The 23,469-nt window shown below is 46.0% G+C and overlaps 7 protein-coding genes across 7 annotated transcripts; 2 read left to right on the forward strand and 5 right to left on the reverse strand.

Moving 5' to 3' along the window:
- Nucleotides 1-233: 233 nt before the first annotated feature.
- Nucleotides 234-2,038, reverse strand: AOL_s00081g341 (uncharacterized protein; the record flags this gene model as incomplete). The annotated part of the gene is made up of 2 exons (XM_011125158.1): nt 234-550; nt 610-2,038. 2 exons carry the CDS (start codon nt 2,036-2,038, stop codon nt 234-236), a joined length of 1,746 nt encoding a protein of 581 aa, XP_011123460.1.
- A 413-nt stretch (nt 2,039-2,451) lies between these two features.
- On the forward strand, nt 2,452-3,165 carry AOL_s00081g342 (uncharacterized protein; the record flags this gene model as incomplete). The annotated part of the gene is made up of 5 exons (XM_011125159.1): nt 2,452-2,559; nt 2,638-2,653; nt 2,853-2,928; nt 3,001-3,014; nt 3,089-3,165. 5 exons carry the CDS (start codon nt 2,452-2,454, stop codon nt 3,163-3,165), a joined length of 291 nt encoding a protein of 96 aa, XP_011123461.1.
- Nucleotides 3,166-6,934: 3,769 nt separating this feature from the next.
- AOL_s00081g343 (uncharacterized protein) lies at nt 6,935-8,410 on the reverse strand (the record flags this gene model as incomplete). Its single annotated transcript, XM_011125160.1, has 1 exon — nt 6,935-8,410. One exon carries the CDS (start codon nt 8,408-8,410, stop codon nt 6,935-6,937), a length of 1,476 nt encoding a protein of 491 aa, XP_011123462.1.
- A 3,007-nt stretch (nt 8,411-11,417) lies between these two features.
- Nucleotides 11,418-14,984, forward strand: AOL_s00081g344 (uncharacterized protein; the record flags this gene model as incomplete). Its single annotated transcript, XM_011125161.1, has 9 exons — nt 11,418-11,541; nt 11,615-11,630; nt 11,704-11,726; nt 11,798-11,915; nt 11,972-12,071; nt 12,126-12,253; nt 12,320-14,056; nt 14,118-14,241; nt 14,301-14,984. 9 exons carry the CDS (start codon nt 11,418-11,420, stop codon nt 14,982-14,984), a joined length of 3,054 nt encoding a protein of 1,017 aa, XP_011123463.1.
- Nucleotides 14,985-15,598: 614 nt separating this feature from the next.
- On the reverse strand, nt 15,599-16,473 carry AOL_s00081g345 (uncharacterized protein; the record flags this gene model as incomplete). The annotated part of the gene is made up of 3 exons (XM_011125162.1): nt 15,599-15,712; nt 15,803-16,213; nt 16,312-16,473. 3 exons carry the CDS (start codon nt 16,471-16,473, stop codon nt 15,599-15,601), a joined length of 687 nt encoding a protein of 228 aa, XP_011123464.1.
- Nucleotides 16,474-16,659: 186 nt separating this feature from the next.
- Nucleotides 16,660-19,500, reverse strand: AOL_s00081g346 (uncharacterized protein; the record flags this gene model as incomplete). Its single annotated transcript, XM_011125163.1, has 2 exons — nt 16,660-16,806; nt 17,047-19,500. 2 exons carry the CDS (start codon nt 19,498-19,500, stop codon nt 16,660-16,662), a joined length of 2,601 nt encoding a protein of 866 aa, XP_011123465.1.
- Nucleotides 19,501-20,293: 793 nt separating this feature from the next.
- AOL_s00081g347 (uncharacterized protein) lies at nt 20,294-22,758 on the reverse strand (the record flags this gene model as incomplete). The annotated part of the gene is made up of 2 exons (XM_011125164.1): nt 20,294-22,121; nt 22,190-22,758. 2 exons carry the CDS (start codon nt 22,756-22,758, stop codon nt 20,294-20,296), a joined length of 2,397 nt encoding a protein of 798 aa, XP_011123466.1.
- Between the last annotated feature and the right edge of the window lie 711 nt (nt 22,759-23,469).

Here is a 23,469-nt window from a genome sequence, read left to right on the forward strand (position 1 = left end):
GGGCGTTTCTGGATGAATGTATTTAGACTGACTAGTATTATATCAAATTGTGGCGCAAAAATCAATCGCTATTGCCTTATGATGTAAGCCTTTCCGGATATACTACTTTTACCTGCTCATTATCAGTACCGTATAGAGCGCCGAAATGTTCATTATACTAGTTCGTATTCTCAAAACTCCCAATCCAAACCTTATCCGTAATTAAATACCAATGGCCGCCCTGTTTTGGGGGCTTATTTGACCAAATTACGATCAGCTCCCTTTGCCCACTCCCGGAGGACAGTCTTCTTGACTTTGCCGGTGCTCGTCTTTGGCAACTCGTTTACAATCTCCACCTCCCTCGGCACCATGAATTTGCTAATATCGCTCACATGTTTTGCCCACTCGATGATTTCCTCCCCGGTAATAGATTTGCCCGGCTGGATGGTGACAAACGCCTTTGGCCGTTCGCCCCAATGAGAGTCTGAAACAGCTACAACAGATGCCTCGAGAATATCCGGGTGATTCGCCAACATCGACTCTAAGGCTACTGATGATATATTCTCACCACCTAAAATTTAGTTAGCAAATAAATCCCTTTCCGATCCACGAGACCACTAGTCTACCCACCACTGATAATGATGTCTTTTGCTCTATCCATAATCTGGATAGCACCATCCTCATGCCAAACCGCCAAATCTCCGCTATGTAGAACCCCACCAGCGAATAACTTCTTTGTCTCCTCGGGATTCTTATAATACCCCTTAGCACAAATATTTCCAACGAATACAACCTCTCCAATCTCCTTCCCGTCCTTCTTGACATCGATAACCGTCCCCTCTAACACGTTCTCTCCGGTTCTAATAACCCTGAGTGGTAAACTCGTGATAAAGCCATGCCCTTGTCTAGCCATTTTTGCGAACCGCTCAGAGTCCGGTAGGTCGTCCCAAGATGGCATGTAATACCCCTTGCTGATTGGGCCGTAGGTCTCCGTCATGCCGTAGACGTGGACGGGGTGGAGGTTCAAGCTTGTCATCTGCTGGAATAGGTGTGCAGTTGGTGGACTTGCAGCCACGGTAACTCTGACGGGATTTTCGAGCTTAACCGCTGCCTTGTCATTGCATAGCAGTGTATTTACCGTAGGTGCGGCCGCGAAATGTGTGATTCCCTCCTCTTTCATGAACTTCCAGATCAGACCATAATCAATCTTCCTCAAACAATAGTGAGTCCCTCGTACCATCGTTACAGACCAGGGGAAAGTCCACCCGGTTGCATGGAACAGTGGTAGGGTCCAGAGGTATTTACATCTTCCGCGGTGGTAATTTAAACCGCTCTCTATAACGTTTCCGAGAGCAGCGAGATATACACCCCTATGGGTGTACCCAACGCCCTTCGGGCGAGCGGTGGTACCTGATGTGTAGGCGAGCGAGAACAGGGCATCCTCGTCTTGCGCTTGGGCCTCGAGGCCGTCCCACCCCTTCGAGCCCGAATGAATGTCGATTTTAAGACCCTCAAGAACGGCCCCATCAAACGGACCACAAAGTTCCCCTTCTACAGCATCGGTGTCCGTGTCCTCGATTATCACAGTGTTAGGGTGTGATTCCCGATATGTGTCTAGCAGTCCTAGATATTCGGTGTCCACAATTATAGCTTCGACATCGGCGTGATCGAAGATGTAAGATATATCATCTTTCTTTAATCGATAATTTATGGCGACAGATACGCCACCTGCGGCTGCAATTCCAAAGTATGCTTCAAGGAAAGCAGGGGTATTTGGAGCAAGAATCCCGACACGTTTGAAATTGTGTGCTTTAAGGTAGTAGGCGAGACCCCGAGCACGGTCTGCAAGTTCTTGGTATGTTCGACGAAGAGTTTTGTTATTGGCAGTTATATGAACAACGGCAGTAGCATCTGGTTCGATTGCAGCAGCCCGTGGTAGGAAGTATGTTGGCGAGAGTGTATGGGAATAAGGTTTCTGGACCTGGAATGGATTGAACGAATTCCCGGCGGCCAGGAGCTGGGATGCGAGCTGGGAAAGACGAGAAACCGCGCCCGACATTGCGACAGATGTTGATATTAGTATTGATATCGGTATCGACAGATTGCAATCTTAAAAAAAGAAGTCTCAATTGCTCTCGTAAACCTAATTGTCCCCCTCTCGGGCTGGGCACAGGCCCTTAAATACATCCTGCCAAAAACAGAACAGAGAGGAATGTACATGTAGCAGCTTCTAGTGGACCTCGGCGCGGACATTGAGTGTGGAGGGAGCCAATTGGCGAACGTGCAAGTGTGTTGCGCCCATTCGCCCGGCGTGTCGTTGGTCGAGATGGCCTGACAAAAGAAAAACCTCCGATTGAACTTCAACGTCACCGTCACCGTCACCGACAATACTCATCGGATTCCAGCCACTCCTGTACATAGAACCAGACCCCTCTCCACTCTTCGACCGTCGTCCAACGATACACTGTCAAAATGAGAGCAACCCAGGCTTTGAGAATGCGCCCAACTGCTATGTTGAGGATGCAGCAGACTAGGACTGTCGCCATGAGGCAGAGCCCAATCCTCAGGATGGCTGTCCCAGTAAGACCCCTCCCGACACTTCAAAGTCTTCTCCCAGCCTTCTATCGACCGTGCTAACGACATTTTGGATCCATGTAGAAAGAGGAACAAAGCGGTACATCCTCCTCTTTCCTCCCTGATACCCAATTCGCAAAGCCGAGTTCCTTATCCCGAATCCTTTTTATCCCGAATTGCTACCCTGAGACATCCATGCCGAATTGGATGCCTTTATAACCCTCCACCGATATATTTATCCCTACCGGATACTAATTGAAGTTGAACTACTAACACGATGGCGATCCTTTGGTACACAGGGCACACTATCACTCAACGTCTTCGCCGCATCAAAGATGTACCAGTTGAATTGATCCCTCTTGCCGTCGTCATCGGGTAAGTTCCAGATCCGAGATAAACTGCTGAAGGCCTAGAATTCGGATCACTGATATGTTGGTTGGTTTGTAGTGCCGCCATTGTGGGTATGTAAACACTTGTAGACACCCTTTACCCCCCCCCCTGTGGATTTCGACATTTCTAACCTTTTTATTTCTAGCCGCTGGCTACTCTATGGTCAACAAGCTCATGACCGATAAGACTCTACGCCTTTCCCGCCAGTCTTCCAAGCACTAAACCCGATATGTGTTCTTATTTTTGTATTTTCGGAAGCCTGCAGATGTGGTGTTCATGGTAGATTGTGAGTGGAGGACCTGGAAACTGTACAAATTATTAAGCCTTATTCTGTTAAAAAATACTCGTTCAATTGCTTATCTACTAGTGCGAAGCATGGGGGGCGAAAGAAATTGATAAGACGTACGTCAGTATTATTGCCATTGCCATTCTTGTCATTCTTTGTGGCTACCATTTCTGGAAATATATGACGACACTGTTTCGCGATGTCGAGAATTCCCCAATTGATGATATCTCGCAGAATCTATCCATTACAAATGACCTTGTCGAATCATTTTATTCTTAGGCCACGCAACTCTCGACGTATATGATGTGTGTCTTAGCGTACCTGATTTGAGAATAATCCACGCATGTTGCTTTCTCGGAATTTTAGCAGGAGTTTCTAAGGGTGCGATACTTATCGGTCTACTAAGTTTTTGGTACACCCCAACTTGTCTGGACATCCCAGAGTCGTGAACTAGCCTCGTTAACTAGACCCGGTCTGCATTGTTAATTTACAACTCCGCCTTCGACCAACACCATCGATGGACCCAATACCAGACGATTAGAGACGCCGAGGCCTGACTGCACTTTCCACATCCCAAATTTATTCTATATTTAGGTATAGACGAGCAAACCCGGCTCTAAGGCGGCTGCAATTCCGGCTGGTTATTAAAACGTTGCTACAGATTTTTACCTAATCGTATATAAATCCTGAATTCTTCGAAATGCATACCTAATTCAGTCCCTTTACAGATAGCTAATTTATCAAGATATTACATATTTCATTTGTCTCGTACCCAGACCTGGAAGATATTTCATACATATATGGCGCTAGCAGAGATAAACTATGCGCAAATAACTATGGGTCTATGGTAGCCATAACGTTTCATAGAACTGCAGCGCTTTGATATCAATGCAATTTGTGTTCAATGAAATTGAGTTTACTAGTATACTTAATTAACTACCAACTTGTCGACGTCTCGTACATAGACCCAGAAGACTGCCACCGGACGTCGGAACTTAATAAGTTTTCTGCCGGCTGATATCAAGTAGTATGTAGTATGCGCTAGCTAATGAGTAAAAATCGCAGATATCGATACCCAGGGTATAAATATCATATTTATAAGTGATATAAATATATAGCTAAGTAGCAAGTACATGTCCAACGGTCGACCGGTCATAACCCCGTAATTCCTTAAGTTTGATCATTTACATTGTATCTAGTTTTATCATTGCATCTAGATATCTAGATCTGTCTAAGTAAATACGGGATCTGTAAACCTAGAATTACATGCAGGGCACTGCACCGGTAATACTATAGCTAACTTCCAAGAGTACATGCATTCATGAAGATATCCTACTGTATAGACCTTTAAATTAATCATATTGAGATCATTTGTATATACGTAAATATGTAAATTTAGAGTCAACTAAGTCTACATGGCTCAGGTAGAAGAGAACGATCGTAGATATATAAGTATATATTACGTCGATTGCAGTTGATAATATTCCATGCGTATTCATCTAGATCTAGAGTTAGATCTATAGAACCAAATACTAGTCCTGCAGGACGATGCACACCGCGCCAATATCTATTAGAGACACTGCTTCATATGAATCAACGATACCAGGATTTATAAATTTACACAGACAGTACTGTTGTGTCAGAGATATTTAAGCCCTTGAGGTTACATGTATGAAAAGCCCGCCCAAAAGAGGTAGGTACAAAAGCCTCTGTGGCAAATCACCTAATCATAGTAGTCAACTGTAGCCTACGTACTATTATGTGAGAGTATAACTGGCTAGAATGACTAGTACAAAGGTTTGTCTCGAGCTCGTCGCCAGACTCCTCAACTGTGTACAAAGGTGGTGGTATCTTATAAGCAATTATTGTACGCCACAAAGGAAAGAGTGGCGGCCCCGCTATTTCTTAGCCACTTGGCCTGGGTACATTAGGAAGTATTCGGGTAGCTACAAGATTCAGATACCTATTCCATATATAGCATATATAGGCAAGCTATACATTTAAGACCGTAGTTGGCCCAGAACAGGGTAAATAGCTGTAGCTTAGCTCTTAAATTATATATGATAGCTGATAGTAGTATATTAGTACCGTATACATGTAACAGCCCGGGTCAGGCCTGCCGTTATCAGACCGGTTCGTAACCGTAACATGCAGCATTTGCATAGCTCTCTAAGGTAAATACCTGCAAGCCTTGTCTTTCATGAAACAATCGGCATACAATGCATTGGATCCGGAGTGCATGAAGAATACATGGAAATCTGGCTTGTTAAGTACGCAAGTACATGATTCGAATGTTTATTCATAGAACGTTGGCATAGTGACTGTCCTGTAGTACATAAGCCATAATCGCCGGGGTGGTTTACACATACTAAGGCTCAAGTAGGCAAGAAAATAATAATTAACTCGCTAGTATAGTAGTATTAGGCCTGGCTCTTAGCGAAAGCATTGGACGATGGGTCCTCAAAGGTAAATGTACTTAAAGACATAGTTACATACCTCCCAAGATCGAAAGAGCTCAGATATCCTCAAAGCAGGCGTAGAGAATGTGGCTTACTCTAGCCTCGGCTGTACGCCTCCCCAAGAGGTTCTCATCGACTTTAGCTTGCATTTATTCCCCGTTGATCTAAAAAAGCTCATACACGTAGTGGACACGCCATCGGCGCATTGGACATTGCACTGGCGGGGACCAAATGTAAACTAGACGACACTTGCATGCGGGTTGCATGAGAATACCCGCGAATAGGGTATAGATACCAATCCAACCACTAACTTTATCGCCCTTGAAGAGGTACAGTACATCACCCCAACCTCTTCCGCAGTTTAAAAGTCCTAGTAGACTTTCGTGACGATCTCCTCCCGGGAAAGTTCCAGACCACCCACCGTTATGGGATCTGTTTTTTTCTTTTCTTTTTAGGGCGCGTCGATGTAGATTTATCGCCACCTATGCCTGAAAAGCAAATATTCGACGCTATCGATCGAGGAACGACGGAGAACACGAGGCCTGGCTACTGAGTGTAGGTGTAGCATGAGAATGTTTTTGGTGGGTTCGATGCGTGACAGGATGGTTAGTAGGTGATATTTCTATAAGCTATAGGGCTGTTCCTAGTTTTTCATAGAACAGTTCTATTATACATGATTGTACGTGTTATTCATATGCAGGTGCTCTCTGGATGGGAGCACAGCGGGTCTTTTTATTGAATGTGGTTGGGGTCCGAAATTGCCGGAGCATTGCATGAGATGAAAATCTCTGAACACAAGTCCCTTTTTTTTTCCAATGGAGGGTTTAAGGGGCCACATAGGCTTTTACCATAACATAAGTGGAAAGTTTCATATGATCTCGAAGGGAATTTTGTGAATCCGAAAAATATCGAGATATCATATTATATCGGTCGATATTAGTATGTCCGTAGATTGTAAAAATGACACAAAGAGAAATGCGTTGGTATCATTTGTGCTTTGTAATTTGAAGATGAAATGAATTTTCCGTCAAAAAAAAAAAAAAATACACCCGCTGGCACCGTATGCAAGCCAAAGGAAAGCGAAGATATGAGCTTCCAAGATTATACAATATAAAATACACATCTAGCGAGATATGCACGCAAGCTTGATGCCCCAGGGAAACAACATTAAAGATAGATAAAAGGCTATTAAAATGTAAAGCAAAAACTCCAGTCATTAAATTACATCATATCAGAGATTAGGAATTTAAACCTTGTTCTTCATCCTGGCCAACTTCCACGATAGATCGAATTCTGGAACTAGAATTCTTCGCTTGCTGATTGTTCCACTTGGCAATGGCTCGCGCTTGAAAATTCTCTTGATGTTTTGACCGTTAGGACAACCGCTTGGTGCTCTCATACAAACTGGCTCATCACCGCAGCAAGTTCCAGGAACGCATGTCCAGCCGCTCTGACAATCGGAAGACTTTGAGCAGACGTCGCCTTCGCAGTTGGAAGAGACAGCACAGGTGCGTTGACCTTCGATGTTCAAGGTACAGATACAGGTAGAGTCGTCACCGCAGAGATGACCACCGCCATCCTCGCAAATTGAAGTAGTTGCAGTGCAGCCCGCACAGGCACCGGCTTGACAGTAAGTGCTGCATGCAACATTACATTTCCCGCAGTGGTTATCATTATTAAAAGGGTTGACAGCCTGGCCCCCACAGACAATGTGTCCATCTGGCAGAGAGGTAACAGTTGCAGTAGAGGCAGGAATAACGGAGGTCTTGTCTACGACGATAACCTTGGTTGACGTCGAGGTGACTACTCTGGTGGAAGTTGAAGTCTTAGTTACGGTACCTGTCGTGGTTTTGGTTTTGGTCAAGGTGGATGTCCGAGTAGCTGTTGAAGTTGAAGTCCTAGTGGCGGTTTTGGTGGTGGTCTTGCTGCAGATGGTCTTAGTGCCGGGTTTGATACCCCAGCATGAGCATGCAGATGTGTACCGCTGAGCATCACAAGCGCTGATGTATGATGGCATGTTGTCAATGCGGACACAGACCCAGTACCCCTTCCTAAGACCAGATCCATTCTTCAAAGCTGGATTCCACTTAAGCAGGTTGGCTTTGGTAAGGGCAATAGGTGCCTTAGAAAACCTCTTGACGATGTTGTCGCAATTGTCGTTGCCTTGGACGTATCTCCAGCCGACACAGTTCTTTACGACTCCTGATTGAACCTTAGGAGGGTAATTATACCCGCGAGCCTCAAGGATATCCATATTTTCATGCTCACTGCGAGTCTCAAGCATATCCATATTCTCATGCTCTTTCTCGAGACCCAGATCTCGCTTGGTAACCGAAGCTACTGGGGGCGTGACAGTGATAGTAGTAGTACCGCTTGTGATTCTAACTGTCCTGGTTGTGTACGATGTCACAACCTTTGGAACAATCTTGGTAACAACTTTCCCAACGGTCTTTGTGGCGACTTTCCCAACAGTCTTTGTAACGGTTTTCTTGACGGTCTTTGTGGCGACTTTTTTGATTGTCCTTGTCACCCACTTGGTTGAGATACCTCTGTAAGTGGTCTTCACTAGGTACTTGGTGCAGTCGGTTCTCCGTTGATTCTGTAGGTAACCGGCATACCTATCACCTGTAACTTGTCTGGCGCAGTTGTCGGCATTGCAGCGAGTTCCGCTAACGAGAGATAACGCCTGCGAGAGCAGAACGAGAGCGAAAGTTACCTTCATCGTGTGGTGTGGGGGATTATCGAGGGCAGAGATTAAAGATTAGATATTAAACAATACACTTGCGTGTATGAATATCCTCCCGATTTGGCAGTGCAAGGTAGCTTCGAACCTTGGCTGTGAAGACTTGATCCACTCTCTTTCAAGTTGAACCTCTGGGTTGAATTCCGAAAAAGTTGCAACAAAAGGGGACGTAAAGACCTTTTATACACCCATATGCGGTATCATGCTGGAAATCCAATCTTCCTGGTGGGCCAGCCGCAGAATTATGCAGATTTGACAAAAAATATGCTAACATGCACACCGGTGGCTAGATTGCTCTCCATCCACCTTCTTGCGGAGCAAAACTTGAAGGAGGCCCGATGCGCGTTCGCTCCGAACGCTTTGGACTGTCTAAGTTTAGGTTGGATCTTGGGCACATCAAGGTCAGCCCGTCCAGGGTAGCTTCTCCACACACACGTGCGTTTGGCTGAGGCTAACGCCTCCACTGTGGATTCATAGTACTAGCTTTAGTATGGATGGACACCATTTGTACTGGCCCGGCGACCATCGCCGCCTTGACATTTCCTTCCGTCCCTTTCTCTCACGAACAATGTTTGAAGTAATATTAGAACTGGATCGAATTTCCATTGTGATGATCGTGAAGACCCAAATAGTCATGAGGAAAAGACACCTGAGATTGATGAGACCAATCCAGGCTCCAAATAATTTCCTTCCTAACGGCCATTTGATTGTGGGAGGTTGAACGAGGTGGGGACGTTGGAAACACAATCTCGGCTGGACGAACTCTATGTTGGGCGATTGGGAGTAATGCACCGCGCTGTGACGGAGCAAAACTCTGGCGGGCATCGTCGCCTGTGTCTTGGCGCTGCAAGTGCTGGAGCTGGTCCTGGCATCATACCTATTTAGGACGAGGAAATGAGAAAAAATTCGTGCGGCTACCAAGCTAGCAACCTCGTGTTCCTGGTATCGACAAGAATCAGAGCAATATCAGGGTGATCGTCGGCGTATACGGTGCAAGTACTTAAGGACATATATAGTTGCGACGAAGTATAGGAGGCCACCCGTGTCATATCACAAGGTGAAACATTGACAGTAGGTATATTTTTGTATCGATGGCTGGTTTCAAGTGTAGGTGTAGGCAGAGGCAGATGCATCTATGCGAGCCCTTCCCATGCACGACCAGATCTTTGCCTCGGGTTCCTTTGCTGCCTTATTCTTTCTGCATTTTGCCCAAGTTAGCACCCGCTGAAAGAATAAAAATGTGTCTTTTGAGAACTCCTGTTTAGTCGGCCAAAATCGCCGGCCAAAAGAATTCATTATGAAGTGTGAGGGATAGAAACATTCCCCGTGCTAGCGGAGGATTGCGACCAATCGACCTATCAGATGTGGCCCAAGCCTTCACAGGGTTTCATATGACAAGCCACCACACATTCAAGAACCTTTTTGACAACTGCATTTTGTGTTCAACCTTCAGCTTTTTTTGTTTTCTTTGTGGAACAGAAGCGTGAAAATGTTTCGGTTATGATAGGTACCCGGTGTACCCGGTCGCTCATGTCAAAATCTTGCACATTATATAGGTGATAGGTGACAAGTGACAGTCAAGACAAAAGTCGACTTGAAGGTGCAATGCAGTGCTCGGTTTTCCTTGGTAATCAGAGAAACGTCCATTAATCTCTATAGAAAATGCAAATGACCATGGGTAACATCAACATGTCACAGAAAGCACCCCTCATTGGCCATGGGCGGATGGACGGAAGACGGAATATTTGTGATTCTCTCGGAGTCGAGTCGAGTCGAGTCGAGTCAAACTTTCCGATGCAAATGCAAATGCAATGAGAGGGGTAGTTGATGCATCCATGATATGGATCGGCCCATCCAGGTGTATCACAATATCACCAGCCTCGTGTGAAGTCCATCTTTGTGGCACGTTGTGGCTCACGAGTCTAAATTCATCCGACGAACGAAATATGCCATTCAATCATGCATATGTATACGCTGTTATCGCAGAAATTGCCTCGAAGAACCTAGATGGATGCTGCTGCACTGCAGTCAGTAACATTAGCATTGCATTACATGAATACCCACCCACCACCCGCAAGTAGGTACTTATTGCTGGTCGGCCGTTAGCTATGTTAGTTGTAGTTAGCATGGTTTGCCGCTCCCAACAAACGATTAGTCAGAGGCCCCTCCCATATGATTGGCCGGCTCAGGGTCTTCCCACCCAAGTTTGGCTGCCCAACTCGGACAGGCGTCAAAAGTGACGTCGTTTGGTACCTATCACGACATTTAATTTCTGCGCCGTTACAAGGTACAGAACTGCACGACTATCGACTATCGATAGTGGTGTTTTCTAGCTCAGTTTAGCTTATCTCGATCTACGAGAATGCCACCGACCGTCTGCCTGCCTGTCTGTCTGTTTGTAGCAGAGTATGTGCTCATAATAAAAAAAATATTATATAAAATTTGGCTAGTTGATTAGGTGAACTGGCGCCCCGCTCTAGCCAGCAGTCCCTGGCCAGGTCTGGCTTGTAAAGTAATCTTCTTAACGGAATCGACGGGTACTTCCCTTTCTTCTCATTCGCATTCCTTCTCCTGCAAGGTAAGAGAGAAAAAAACCTCATGCTCAATTGCCCTGGACTCGTCTACAAGCATTCCTTCTATCGTTAAAATACCTACCAGCCCACGTTTAACAGCTCAGCAACTCGCCTGCATTGAACAGAATCGACCGACCAGCATACATTCCCTCAACGTCTATAAAAGCCTAGCCACAAGCCGGCACCGGTGAAAGTCTTGCCATTCGAGCAAGAAGGTTAATCGTTTCCCCCACTAGAAATCCTTAGCTTTTAAACTAAGGATTCGCGTGCTTGTTACCCATTCAAGCTAGCAGATCTAACGGTAGCTTGCCAAGTCTCGCGAGCCTATCAACCATTTTGCCTTCAGTCGACGTCCCGCGTCTTCTAAAACTGTTTTTTCAGTTTGGTATCAAGCCGAACTTCCAACTATCACAATGGTTGTTCACGGCAATTACGAGTATCTAACTGAAGAGGAGAAACGTCTCAAGGAGGATAAAGAGAGAACCAAGTATTGGAAGAAATGGGGACCTTATGTTAGCGAGCGTCAGTGGGCTACCGGTAAGCTTTATATCTCTATGAAGTATAGATATATTTACCAAAACGATGCTAATACGGCTACCTTTTTTTTTAGTACGAGAAGATTATTCGTGAGTGCAATTGCTGCCTATCAATATATATTGTTAGTATATTATGACTGATATTCTACCCTGAGGAATTCAGGCCGGATGGCGATGCATGGAGCAGTAAGTAGCCGTTTATGGCACTCATCAATCTTAGGTTCGTTCTACAGAGCTAACTCATCGGACTTGGATAGATTTCCCACATGAACATGCACGTTTACGTACCTTCCGATGGGGTGAAGACGGGATCGCAGGCGTTTCGGACAACCATGGTTTCCTCAACATTGGGTTTTCTTTCTGGAACGAAAAGGAGTGAGTCTAAATGTTGGGATAATTTATATTGGTGCATATTACTGACTATTTTCTAGCCCATACCTCAAAGAACGTCTCTTTGGATTATCAAACCCTCAAGGAAATCATGGCGAAAGTATCAAGGAAGTCCACTTTCATCTTGACAATACGCCAACGGTATGGATGTTTTCTGAAAACAAAATTTTTTAATATCTACTAACCGAGCTATAGCATTCGTACATGAAATTCCTTTACAAATATCCCCAAGGGCAGTTCCCTTATGAGAAATTGGTAGAGGAGAACAAAAAGCGAGACCGAAACATGCCCGAGTACACAATTTTCGACGCCGGTGCCTTCGAGTACGTCGCGAATCCCTTCTCCTAGATCCTAATAAAAGAGATGCACTGACAATATTCATAAATTAGTGACAACCGCTACTGGGATATCTTCATCGAGACTGCCAAGGATGGAGAAGATGAAGAGGAGCTGCTTTTCAGAGTTACTGCTTACAACCGTGGGCCCGAACCCGCTCCTCTACACATTATTCCCCAGATATGGTTCCGGAATACCTGGGCCTGGGGCCGTGAGCCACCAGAAAAGAAGCCATATATCACGAAGCAGGCCGCAACTATTGCACAAGCCGAGCACTGGAGACTTGGGACTCGATATGTCCAGCTATCTCCATCACCGGGTGTTTCTGCCGACGCTGCCGATGTCAGCCCTGAGCTGATATTTACTGAAAACGACACGAATTTCGCTAAGCTCTACGGTGGAAACAATCCCACACCTTATGTCAAGGATGGCTTCCATCGCTATATTGTAAACCAAGAGCTCGGAGCCGTCAATCCAGGAAATGTTGGCACAAAAGCAGCTGCTTGGTACGCTTTTGACGAGGCTGATGGTGTTCCACCTGGCGGATGCGCTGTCGTTCGGTTCAAGTTTAGCAGAACTACTGAGCCTGGGGCTATCGACGAAGAACTTTTCGACGAGATTGTCGAGGCTCGGCGTTGCGAAGCTGATGAATTTTACTGGAGACTGAGCCCACTTCCTATGGCTGACGATCTTCGAAACATTCAGCGCCTGGCGTGGAGTGGCATGCTGTGGACGAAACAGTTTTACCATTTCGTTTGGGATCATTGGGCTAATGGCGACCCGTCCCAGCCGCCTCCGCCAGAGGGCAGGAAACACATTCGGAATCATGCTTGGAAGCATCTCTATATCGACGATATTCTCTCCATGCCGGAGTCTTGGGAATATCCGTTTTTTGCCGCTTGGGATACTGCTTTTCACTGTATTCCTTTGGCTATGATTGATCCTGAATTTGCGAAGAAGCAGCTTGATATTCTGACAAGAGAATGGTATATGCATCCGAATGGTCAGCTCCCAGCGTATGAATGGAATTTCAGTGATGTCAATCCACCGGTCCACGCATGGGCTACCTTCCGTACGTTCAAAATCGAACGAAAGATATACGGAAGGGAGGACCTAGACTTTTTGGAGCGAGTCTTCCAGAAACTCTTGCTCAATTTCACGTGGTGGGCTAACCGAAAAGACCCAGAAGGAAAGAACGTCTTTGAAGGAGGCTTCTTGGGTCTTGACAACATTGGGCTTTTTAATCGTTCAGAGCCTCTCCCCACAGGAGGTGTTCTTGAACAAGCAGACAGCACAGGTTGGATGGCTTTCTACTGCTTGAACATGCTGAATATTTCTCTTGAGCTAGCAAAGCATCGTCGGACATACGAAGATATCGCTTCAAAATTCTTCGAACACTTCATTTTGATCTCCGATGCTTTGACCTATAAACGCGGGGACCGAGAAACATCCTTGTGGAACGAGGAGGACGGTTTCTACTACGATGCTATTTCTTGGGGAGGTCCGTGGGCTCAGCAATTGCCCGTCAGGTCGCTTGTCGGTTTGATCCCATTGTATGCTTGCTTGACGCTTGAGCCAGAAGTTATGAAGCGTCTGCCATCGTTCAAGAAACGATTCCAGTGGTTTGTAGAGAATCGGTCGGATGTTGCAGAACGTAACATCCATAGCATCAAACATCGCGGTAAAGGCCAAAGAATTTTGCTAGCCTTGGTCAACAGAGACCGCTTGATCCGTATTCTACAAAAGATGCTGGATGAGAATGAGTTTTTCTCGGAGTATGGTATTCGATCGTAAGTTAAAACCCATTAAGCATCAGATTATCTCACCCTGCATACTTACTTCGTCCGATAGACTTTCGAAGCATCACAAAGAAAATCCGTACTACATGGACGTCAATGGACAAGAATTCAAAGTCGACTACGTTCCAGGAGACTCCAACAGTGGAATGTTCGGAGGCAACAGTAACTGGCGTGGTGTAAGTACCCTTGATCAAATCACACAAGTGATGTTGCTGACTTTTGTTATCAATGGTAGCCCATTTGGCTTTGTGTCAATTTCCTGCTCGTTGAATCGTTGCTTCGATTCTACATGTACTACGGAGACAGCCTTAAAGTAGAATGCCCTACTGGATCCGGAGAATATGTTCATCTCGGTCATGTTGCGGAGGAGATTCAACACCGTATGCAGCACATCTTTACTAGGGATGAGCGAGGCAACCGTGCCTGCAATGCGGGAAATAAGTTGATGAACCAAGATCCGCACTGGCGAGACTATATGTTCTTCCACGAATTCTTCCATGCTGATACCGGCGCTGGCCTCGGGGCTTTGCACCAAACCGGATGGACTGGGCTTATTGCTAAACTCATTCACGACACGGGCATCAATTGTCGTCTCCCGCGAACTCCTCGCACGCCTTCAACAGCCGCTTCACATTATTTTGACGAGTCCTTCTCGAGGGTCATACGTCCAAAAATGTCAAATGTGCGTCGTGCTTCGACCCGTAGTATCGGAGCCCGCAGCGACATTGCCCGCAGCGATGTTGTGAGCGACGACGCTAGTGACGATTGGACTGGCCTTGGTGAGGATGAAGCGCAGGAACGAGCCCGTGAACAAGACGACCAGCACGTGCTTGACTATGTTACTAGCCAGCTCAAGCGAGTGCAGACTCACGGGTCTGTCTTTGACGATGAGGATGAGTTTGAGACTCAACTTGACTAGGCTCTGTTAAAAGCTGTCTGTTACCCAAGAAAATGCGTTCTAATTGGTTTCCGTCTCATTTGGCTATGCTGGACTCGTTTTCGTAAGTTAATGGGCATCCAACTCGAAATGCAAAGGGCACTTCAAAAGGTTAAAGCATACACAGCGAAGCAGCGTTTGGAATCGTGGCTTTTTTTCTTCTTCTAATCGGCGGATTAATTGGGTTTGCAATTGGTGGCTCTCTGTTCAATCGCTATGGCTTGGTAATTTGCTTTGTACTGCATTAGACTGGCTTCGTAGACAGGAAATACAATCCATTCGTTCTGCTTCACACCTCATAGTTTCTGATTTGGTTCGGTTTTATCTCTAATCCTAGTCACTTAATTATCGTCAAGTTGGTAAGCCCTGGTAAGTAAGCGTTTAGGTATATCAGAAGAAAAAAATCGGCCCATTTCCGCTTCCACGCCGATTGAATTTTTGATTGACAAAGAAAAAAAAAGGCATATGTTGATAATTACATGGAAGATTTTGCCAGACCAATGGAAAATGACAATTCTCTCCGACTCTCTTCTATTCTACAAACCCCATTTTTTTTAGACCACAGACGTTCTGAACCACCCGTGAGGGAGAATTATTTATAGAGCATCAGTCAATAGCTTGTTGAGCTTGGCAATCTTGGAAGAGACGCTGAGGTCAATTGTCCTATCGCCAATTTCAACAACGAGACCTCCGAGGACTTCCGGGTTGACCTAAGGGTAAGAAAACATTTGTTAGTAAGCCTGACTACATTGAAGAAAATTGCACATGGGAGTACTATCGTATATGGTATATGTACATACCTTGTTGACAACCTTCAACTTCTGGCCTTGCTGGATATACTTGCTCTTTCCGATAGCGGCCTCCAGACGTCCAATGGTCTTCTGGTCCAAAGCCTGAGCCGAGGTAATAGTCGCCTCGACCTCACCTCTATGCGCACCCATCAAGACACCGAACTTCTCAGCGATACCACCCAACAGTCCCAATCTGTTGTTTTCGGCCAAAACCTCGAGCAAGTTCTTGAAGTTCTTGTCACCGCTGGCACCCGGGATGGCCTTTGAGATCTCAGTAACAAGGGAGGACTTGTCGGATGCGGAAAGAGTAGGCGAAGAGATGACGCTGGTGAGTTTTGGGTCCTTATCCAAAAGGGTTTTTAGGGATTTGAGGGATTTGTCGACGGTGTCGAGGGTGGAGGTTTTGGCGGAGGCGATGTACTAGAGATACGTTTTTTTATGCGTTAGTGGATGATAAGTTCAATTGGATGGTAGAAGGGTGTATAGTAATTGATATCAAAGGAAGAGTGAATACATACAAGGGAAGAGGCATAGGTGCCATCGATGCCGTAGAGGGCTACCGGGGGTTTGGCGTCGGCTGCAGCAGCTGTGGCGTACGTCCGAAGAGAGGAGATGACGGCCGCGCGAGGGGCAATTGGGTTTGCCGCGCGGGCTATCGAGGCAGCGGTGCGAGAGAGCATCGTGAGAGGAGTGTGGTGAGAGTTTTGAGAAGGGGGGTTTATCGGAAGGTCGTGGTGGGGGGGACGTATATAGAGGGGTGGGATATACGGGTAGTTTCGACACTGGGTTTTTCGTTCTTTTTCGGGTTGACGTTGTGCTTTGCTCTTTCCGAGGCGGCGATAATTGGTGTCACGTGACTGGCGGGTTTAACGACCGGTCAACACGGGCGACCGGAATTGCCTGTTGGAATATATTGGAGCAGTCTTAGCGCGACGACTCTCATAATACTGCACTGGTGCCAACCTCGTCTTAGATGCTTGGTGTACTGATGTGCACAATATCGTTCGATTGACCTATAATTACAATTTAGTTTTAGTTCGATTATGGAGAGTATATATATCAGTAGCTACAAAATACGAGTTGTACACATACGGTCCTTAGTTTAGCTATTCGAGCAATTAGAGGGTTAATCTTCTATACATTATTCCTATAGTACATATTATGTAGAATCGTTGTAAACTTAAAACGATCAAGCGGTGTGATCGAGTCCAAGAGCGTATCTACTGGCTAGAGGCGCTGTTACTTGAACCAACCTGACTCTTTAGTTTCCTGAACTCTTTCTTCTGTGCCTTCTTTGCACCTCTCATTGACTTCTTCGGTCGGCTTCCTGGCGCGGCCTTTGGTCCAGATTTCAAATTTTCTTGGTATGCCTTCATAGTCTCTCTTTGGAGTATACTCTCTCCGTTTGGTGACAAAACCTCAATCTCCGGCTGAGGGTCATCCTTTCCAACCTGCGCCGATATCTCCAGCCATCCAAAGCCTTCCACTACAATATCTGTGGCATAGACTCTGAAGGACACCTTCTTAAAATGATCCTCTCCCATTCCTTCGACTAGAGGTCCACTTCTTCTTTTTGTAACATCGTCTGTGAGTTTGAAGGTACCAGCGGACTTAAAGCTTTCTACTGCTGCCTTTCTTGCCCATAAAAAGTCTCTTTTCGGACTTGTAGAATCAGATTCGGGGTTTAGGAAGCCCTCGACCTTCTCTTCTTTCGCGACATGGCCGGGGACGTTCGAAAATACTGCTACTTCTAGTGTAACAGGTCGACCTTTCTCAGGTTGTAATGGTCGTACAGTTACTAGGCCGCCTAGTAAGAACGTCTTTTCTGGGGGTACAATGTACCTCTCAGGGTTAACTCTGTCGACCATCACAGTTTGTTTGACGTAGTCTTGTTTCAGATATTTCATCAAGCCTCCCCTCGAAAACCCGGGTAGGTCGATTAGTTGTCCTCTCCCTGCTGCGAAATCAATAGCGATGGGGCCGACTGTCGTCCCCGGAACCTTGCTCGCTAGAGGCATCTCTGGGTGTTTAACCCTCCTTCCATTTTGAATATAAAAGTCAAAATCATCTTCAAGGAAATCTGCCTGTTCTTCGAGATCCCCTCTTCCAAAACCCTTTTTCACCGCCAAATCTTTCTTCCCTCTCTTTGGGAAAACTGCTTCGTACAATCTGCTCTTTCCTACGTTTGTCTTCCCTAGAAAGACTACACCGCCCTTTCTCCCCCGAATTTCGTCTTTCAGCCTCTCTGTGGTCCAGCCATTTTTTGCGCTGACGATTCTTAGATCTTTTAAGGTTTTTTCTTTATCCGCGTCGTCTAGGTAGTTGTTTAGTACTCTTCGGATGTAGGTCATCAGGCTTGTGACTTTCTGCTCTGTTGGCATCAAAAGATCTGCCCTGGTAATAACAAAGGATAGTGAAACGTCTTTCTTTTTTCCATCTTTCAGGTTGTTTAGTCCAGCCAATATCGCTTTTCTAGCATTCGGGAGAACGCTCATCGGGAAGTCTGCGGCATCGATGACGTGGTAAACATGTATCCTTTTAAACGGCGACTTGGCGATTACCTCCGCTGCTTGAGTGAAAGTTGCATCCGGTCCTTGGACGGTTGTGTTTTGGTAATGAAGTAGACTCCGACATCTATTGCAAAGAATTGTATGCCGCGCTCTCCTTCGGATTTCCAATTCCTTGCGTTCGGGGTCCTCAGGTACTAAAGCCTCGAACCAGGATTCTGACTCCGCCGATTGAGGACTTGGAAGATTTTCGTAAGGGATAAAGTCATCGAGCACTTCCTCGTCCTTAACGAGGTTATTTGGATGCCGGCGGTCGATCTTTTTGTGAATTTTCGGCTCATCCTCTTCATCGACTGGTGGTTTCATATTAGATTCTCGTAGAATTTCTTTGACTTCTTCAGATATCTGGCTTAAAGCAGCTTTGTAAATGGTTTCTAGATTCTGTTTTGGTGAAGCGTGGAACGGTGATTTTGGATCCCAAGGGAACTTAGGAGTCGGCATATTGGCTTCCGGACCGTAGAAGCCTGGTTCGTGAAAATCGCCTGAGTGAGATTTTGCGCCACAGCCGGGGCAGGTTTCGGGCATTGAGTATGGGAATGATTTTTTGGTTTCTGCACCTGGGAGAGGTAGGTTGTCAAGTATTGGAGTCGTTGGGATTGGAGAACTTGGGTCGCGGTAAGATAGAACTTCTGGAACTTCGGTTGGAAGTCCCAGAGGATCTGATCCAAGATATGCACTTTCTGTATCGGAGTGAGATCGGCCTGGTACTTCGTTCTCAGTCGTTTCCTCGACCGCTGTTGATACCGGCTCTGTGACTCCCCCCGTCATTGCAGCAGTTGTTATTATTTCTGATTCCCCTTCCGTCTCTGATGTCGTTATTTCCTCTGATACAGTCTCCAATTCATTTTCAGATGTTATCGTCGAAGAAATTTCATCCGTTGCCCTCCCAGTAGCTACATTCTCGGCCTGAGATTCTCCTTCATGCCCCGCAACCGAAGAGTACCCAATCCTCCCTAGAACAATATCCCGTCTCCATACTTTGCATTTATGCGCGCCCAATGGCTTCACCAAAGAACCCTCAACCCTCTTTTCTAATAAACCTCTACATGCCACCGACGAATGCAACCATCTCGATCTGAGATGATTGTCCCCCACGCGGACCTGCCATCGTGCATATGCAACAACCCTCCGTCCCAACATTCGAATTCAAATGTCGTTGAATGGGTTCACAGGGCCCTTAAAATCTTCCCTTCCCTTTTTTGTTCCCCCCTGGTTTGTCGATTTGTATTGCAATTGAGTGGTGAATTACCCTAGCCCTAGTTAGAATATCTCGAAATATACAGCAGAGATGTTTGTTGCATTTGGATTGAAAGGTTGTTGTTTTTAGATCGCTGTCGCACAAAAAATTTTCTGGCGCGTGCAACACAACTCTCGTTGTCGAATCTATCGTTGCTTAATTAGTAGTTAGTTAGTCTTGTCCAATTATCCTGGGTTAGGTCGAAAATTAATGGAGAGTTAGTAATGGAGAGGCCACCATCAGGATCCATAGAGTATATACGTCCCATGGTTGATGATTACTCAAGAATTAATTAGGTCCGGTCTTGAAAAGTGTAGTAATTATCCTAGGGATATATCGAGAATTGACACCATCCTATTTCGACGGGTTCTTACGAGTTTATAATGGAATTGAACTTCGAAACCAAAAATTCTTTTGTTAAATTAGAAAATCGCATCATGGCTTCCTTGGATCTAGTAATGCCTCAGCAAATGCGCATATGCATGTAAATCCGACAAACGAGATATAAGAAAGAGGAAGATACAGCAAGAATATATCGTACACCGGAAGAGGAAACAAGAAGAAATATAAAAGTGAACCCCCCCCCTCGAAATATATAGCGGAATACGTGTCATCTAACTCGTGGTGAACCAAAGAGAGCTAGAACAATAGTAAAAGCACTCTGAAAAGCACATGCCAACCTTTAAGCCCCTTTGACTATCTTCTCGAAAGCTTCGGTCCTTTTGTTACCTTCCCTTTGCCCTTTTTGGCAACCTTCGGAGCCTCCTCCTCGCTTTCATCGAGTATTCCGTCATCTTGACTGTCATAGTCTATTTCGTCATCGTCAACTACAAATCCTTCAAGATTTCCCTCCTCGTCCGAATCGTCATCATTATCCGTTTCCTCGGCTTCTCTATCTAGGTAGATACCGGGGCCATCCATATCATCGTCACTCTCGTCTTCCTCTTCACCTTCGCTAGCGGAATCAAGAACTCCATTGACTCCGCCATCGCTGTCGTCCTCGTCCTCGCTCTCCTCAACATCCCCTATAACTTCATCCTCGTCTTCCTCGGAGCTACTCTCATCGTCTTTGTTTACGCCTTCGACGTAAATCACCGCCGAATCGCCACTCGCCCCCAGTCTATCCCTTGCCATACTCCGTAGCTTCATCTGTGCCACCAACATGCTAAGTCTACCTCGCAACGCCAACATCTTTGGCAGGGCTTCCGCCCTCTTGCCGAGTACTCTCTGGAGCGACGCCATCGTCCTAACCAAATCCGGTAAAGTGAGCAGGTGGCCTCCATGGTTAACCAACGTTTTCTGGATCCATATCATCAAGCTTCCAGCTCGCCCCGGTTTCCTCGCAATAATTTCTGATAGCTTCATCACGAGATCAGCGGCAAGCAAGGAGTCTAATCTCTGGATGGTTGATTCGATCATGTCGACTTTAGTAACTTGCAAGCAAGTCTCTAGTAATGCGCGATCGTCGGTCTTGAGCGCTTGTGTGAGTACAGTGGTCAAGGATGTGGCGTTGGGGAACTTGACTGCCTGGTAGTTATTGGCAATGATTGCAGCCCCGTCGATGGATGGAACGGTAATGTTAGTCATAGGAGATACGTCAGATCTTTGTGATTTCTCGGTACTACCGGCCGATCCCCCGGCAGAAAGGTTGAGAGCCTTTATCCGGTCTTCGAAAGTCTGTTCTTCCGGATCATCCGCATTATCTTCCTGGTCGTCCTCGCTATCTTTGGCGGGTTCCTCGTCTGCCTCTGGGTCCTCAGGAGCGTCAACCATGCCAATATCTTGCGTATCGGCACCCTCAATAACGACGGTATGGCTCTGTTTCAGATTGACGTTGCTGACATCTTTGATATCGTTTGCATCGGATCTTCCGGACACAGCGCCGCCAATACCAACAGTTTTCGCCTTGGTAATCACAACGTCACCGTTAATACTCAATGTGCCGTCAGCACCTAGACATTTGACCTTTTCGAAGAGCACACTGGTGGCATTCTCCACCCAGGCAACGACCACATGGTCGCCCGCAAAGCAAGCATCGATAACCTTCACGGTTTGATTATTATCGGGCCTGACAATCTTTATCCTTGCTTCTGAGGTCTTTGTCATGGCTTTTCTTCGCCTAAGAGACGATTCCTCCTCTGTCTCAGAGGCGGACGAGAATGACCACGGTTGTTGGAAGACTTCGACGACACCATCTGCGGTAACTGCAATAAGGGCCGTATCCTGGGCGGCAGTGTCGACTTTTGTGACGTCGCTCTTGGCAACCAGGGAGCCGAGTGACTTCTCCTTCTTGATATCAGAGACGTAGATGAAGCGGTCACCGTCTGCTGCAGATAAGAACTTATTTTGCTTGGAGGTTTTGCGAAGGCTGTGAACTTGGGAAGTATGCGAGGTGAAGGTTGAAATTAAATCAGATGGTGGAGAGTTAATGTCGACAATATAAGTAGAGTAAGAAGCGCAAATAATGCTATCAGGGAAAGGGAGAGTCCTGAAGAAGTTTACTGTTTCGCCGAATGAGATGTTTCTAGCGAAAACAATCAGCACCCCGCCCACAAGACATCGAGTTAAAAATAGTCTATATATTCAACATACCTGATTGATGAACCCTTCTTGACATCCCATTCAACAAGCTTATTCCCACCACAGCTCCAAGCCCTAACACCTTTTGCACTCTCAACAAATTGGAAATCTGTTACGGGTCCAACATGACCTCCGTCTAGTGTTTTGACGACCTCGGCTTGTACTGGAGAGTACAGATAAATCTTCCCATTACTTCCTGTTGCCGCAATGACCACCTCACCAGTATTTTGTTGCACATCCTCATCATCGTCGACTATAGCATCTGCATTGGAAGCCCTCTTCCTCTTTTTCTTTTTCCTATCGCCCTCAGCTTCCACAAGTGAACCCCAAGAGAGGGAGTTAATCTCGACAGATTTCTCGAAGATATGTTCGCATTGAAGACGACCTGAGGTTATATCGTGGCATCGTAACCTATGGGCATCCAACCCGCGTAGGACGGATGAAAAGAGCGAGAGCTTAGACCAAGATGGAGAGAAGGCAGATTTAAGAATGGGAGAAGCTGTGGACATGGAAGTGGATTGCGCAAGGGTACGCTTAGTTGAGGGAGCAGCGAGCTTCTGTTTTTTGGATTTTCCGGCCATCGTGAATAGTTGAAAGATGTCGCGAAAGTGGCAGGATCTTTTTAAAGCGTATTTATTGGTAAGAGGTCGATATTGAGATTATCTACAAGGGATATTAAAAGAGAGGAAGGAGATGCGACTGCGTGAAACCGAGACCCGTCGTTCCAGAGTGTTTGGAAGACTGTCGAGCAGGCAATGGTGGATGATGGTAAAATGTCGATGCGACAGATGGAAGTTGAAGAAACTTTTTTTGCCATAAACTTTTTTTAGTTTTCCAGGGTGTTGAAAAAATGATAAACTCCTGATACTGTATCTAAATTAGGCATGTTTGTCTGCAGCGCCTGCAGCCGGCGACATGTCTACGCTTTTGGAAGGCAACGTCTTCCAACATGAACAACGCGTTTTTGGCACGTGCACAGGTATCCGCACCTGGCCTCGAGGCTAGATGTATTTATCTGGCTGAAACGCTGAAAATTATATCTATAAATGCGACTTATACTAAGATACACTCTACATGGTTGGCTTGTTATAGATGTAACCTGGTACGGACTTAACTCAACCCTGCCCTGGAGTTATAATTGTCGGGTAAATTTATCTTCTGTCCAACGATCAGTATAAATTTCGAATATAGACACCCGATAGCTTTCGTACGGGTAGGTTGGAAGTATATACAGCCATTTTGCTAAGAGAGGCTGACTTTAAAACGTTTAGCTTAGAGCAATGAACTTAACG

Source organism: Orbilia oligospora (genome assembly GCF_000225545.1).
Source record: "Orbilia oligospora ATCC 24927 unplaced genomic scaffold scaffold00081, whole genome shotgun sequence".
NCBI classification, from domain to species: Eukaryota; Fungi; Ascomycota; class Orbiliomycetes; order Orbiliales; family Orbiliaceae; genus Orbilia; species Orbilia oligospora.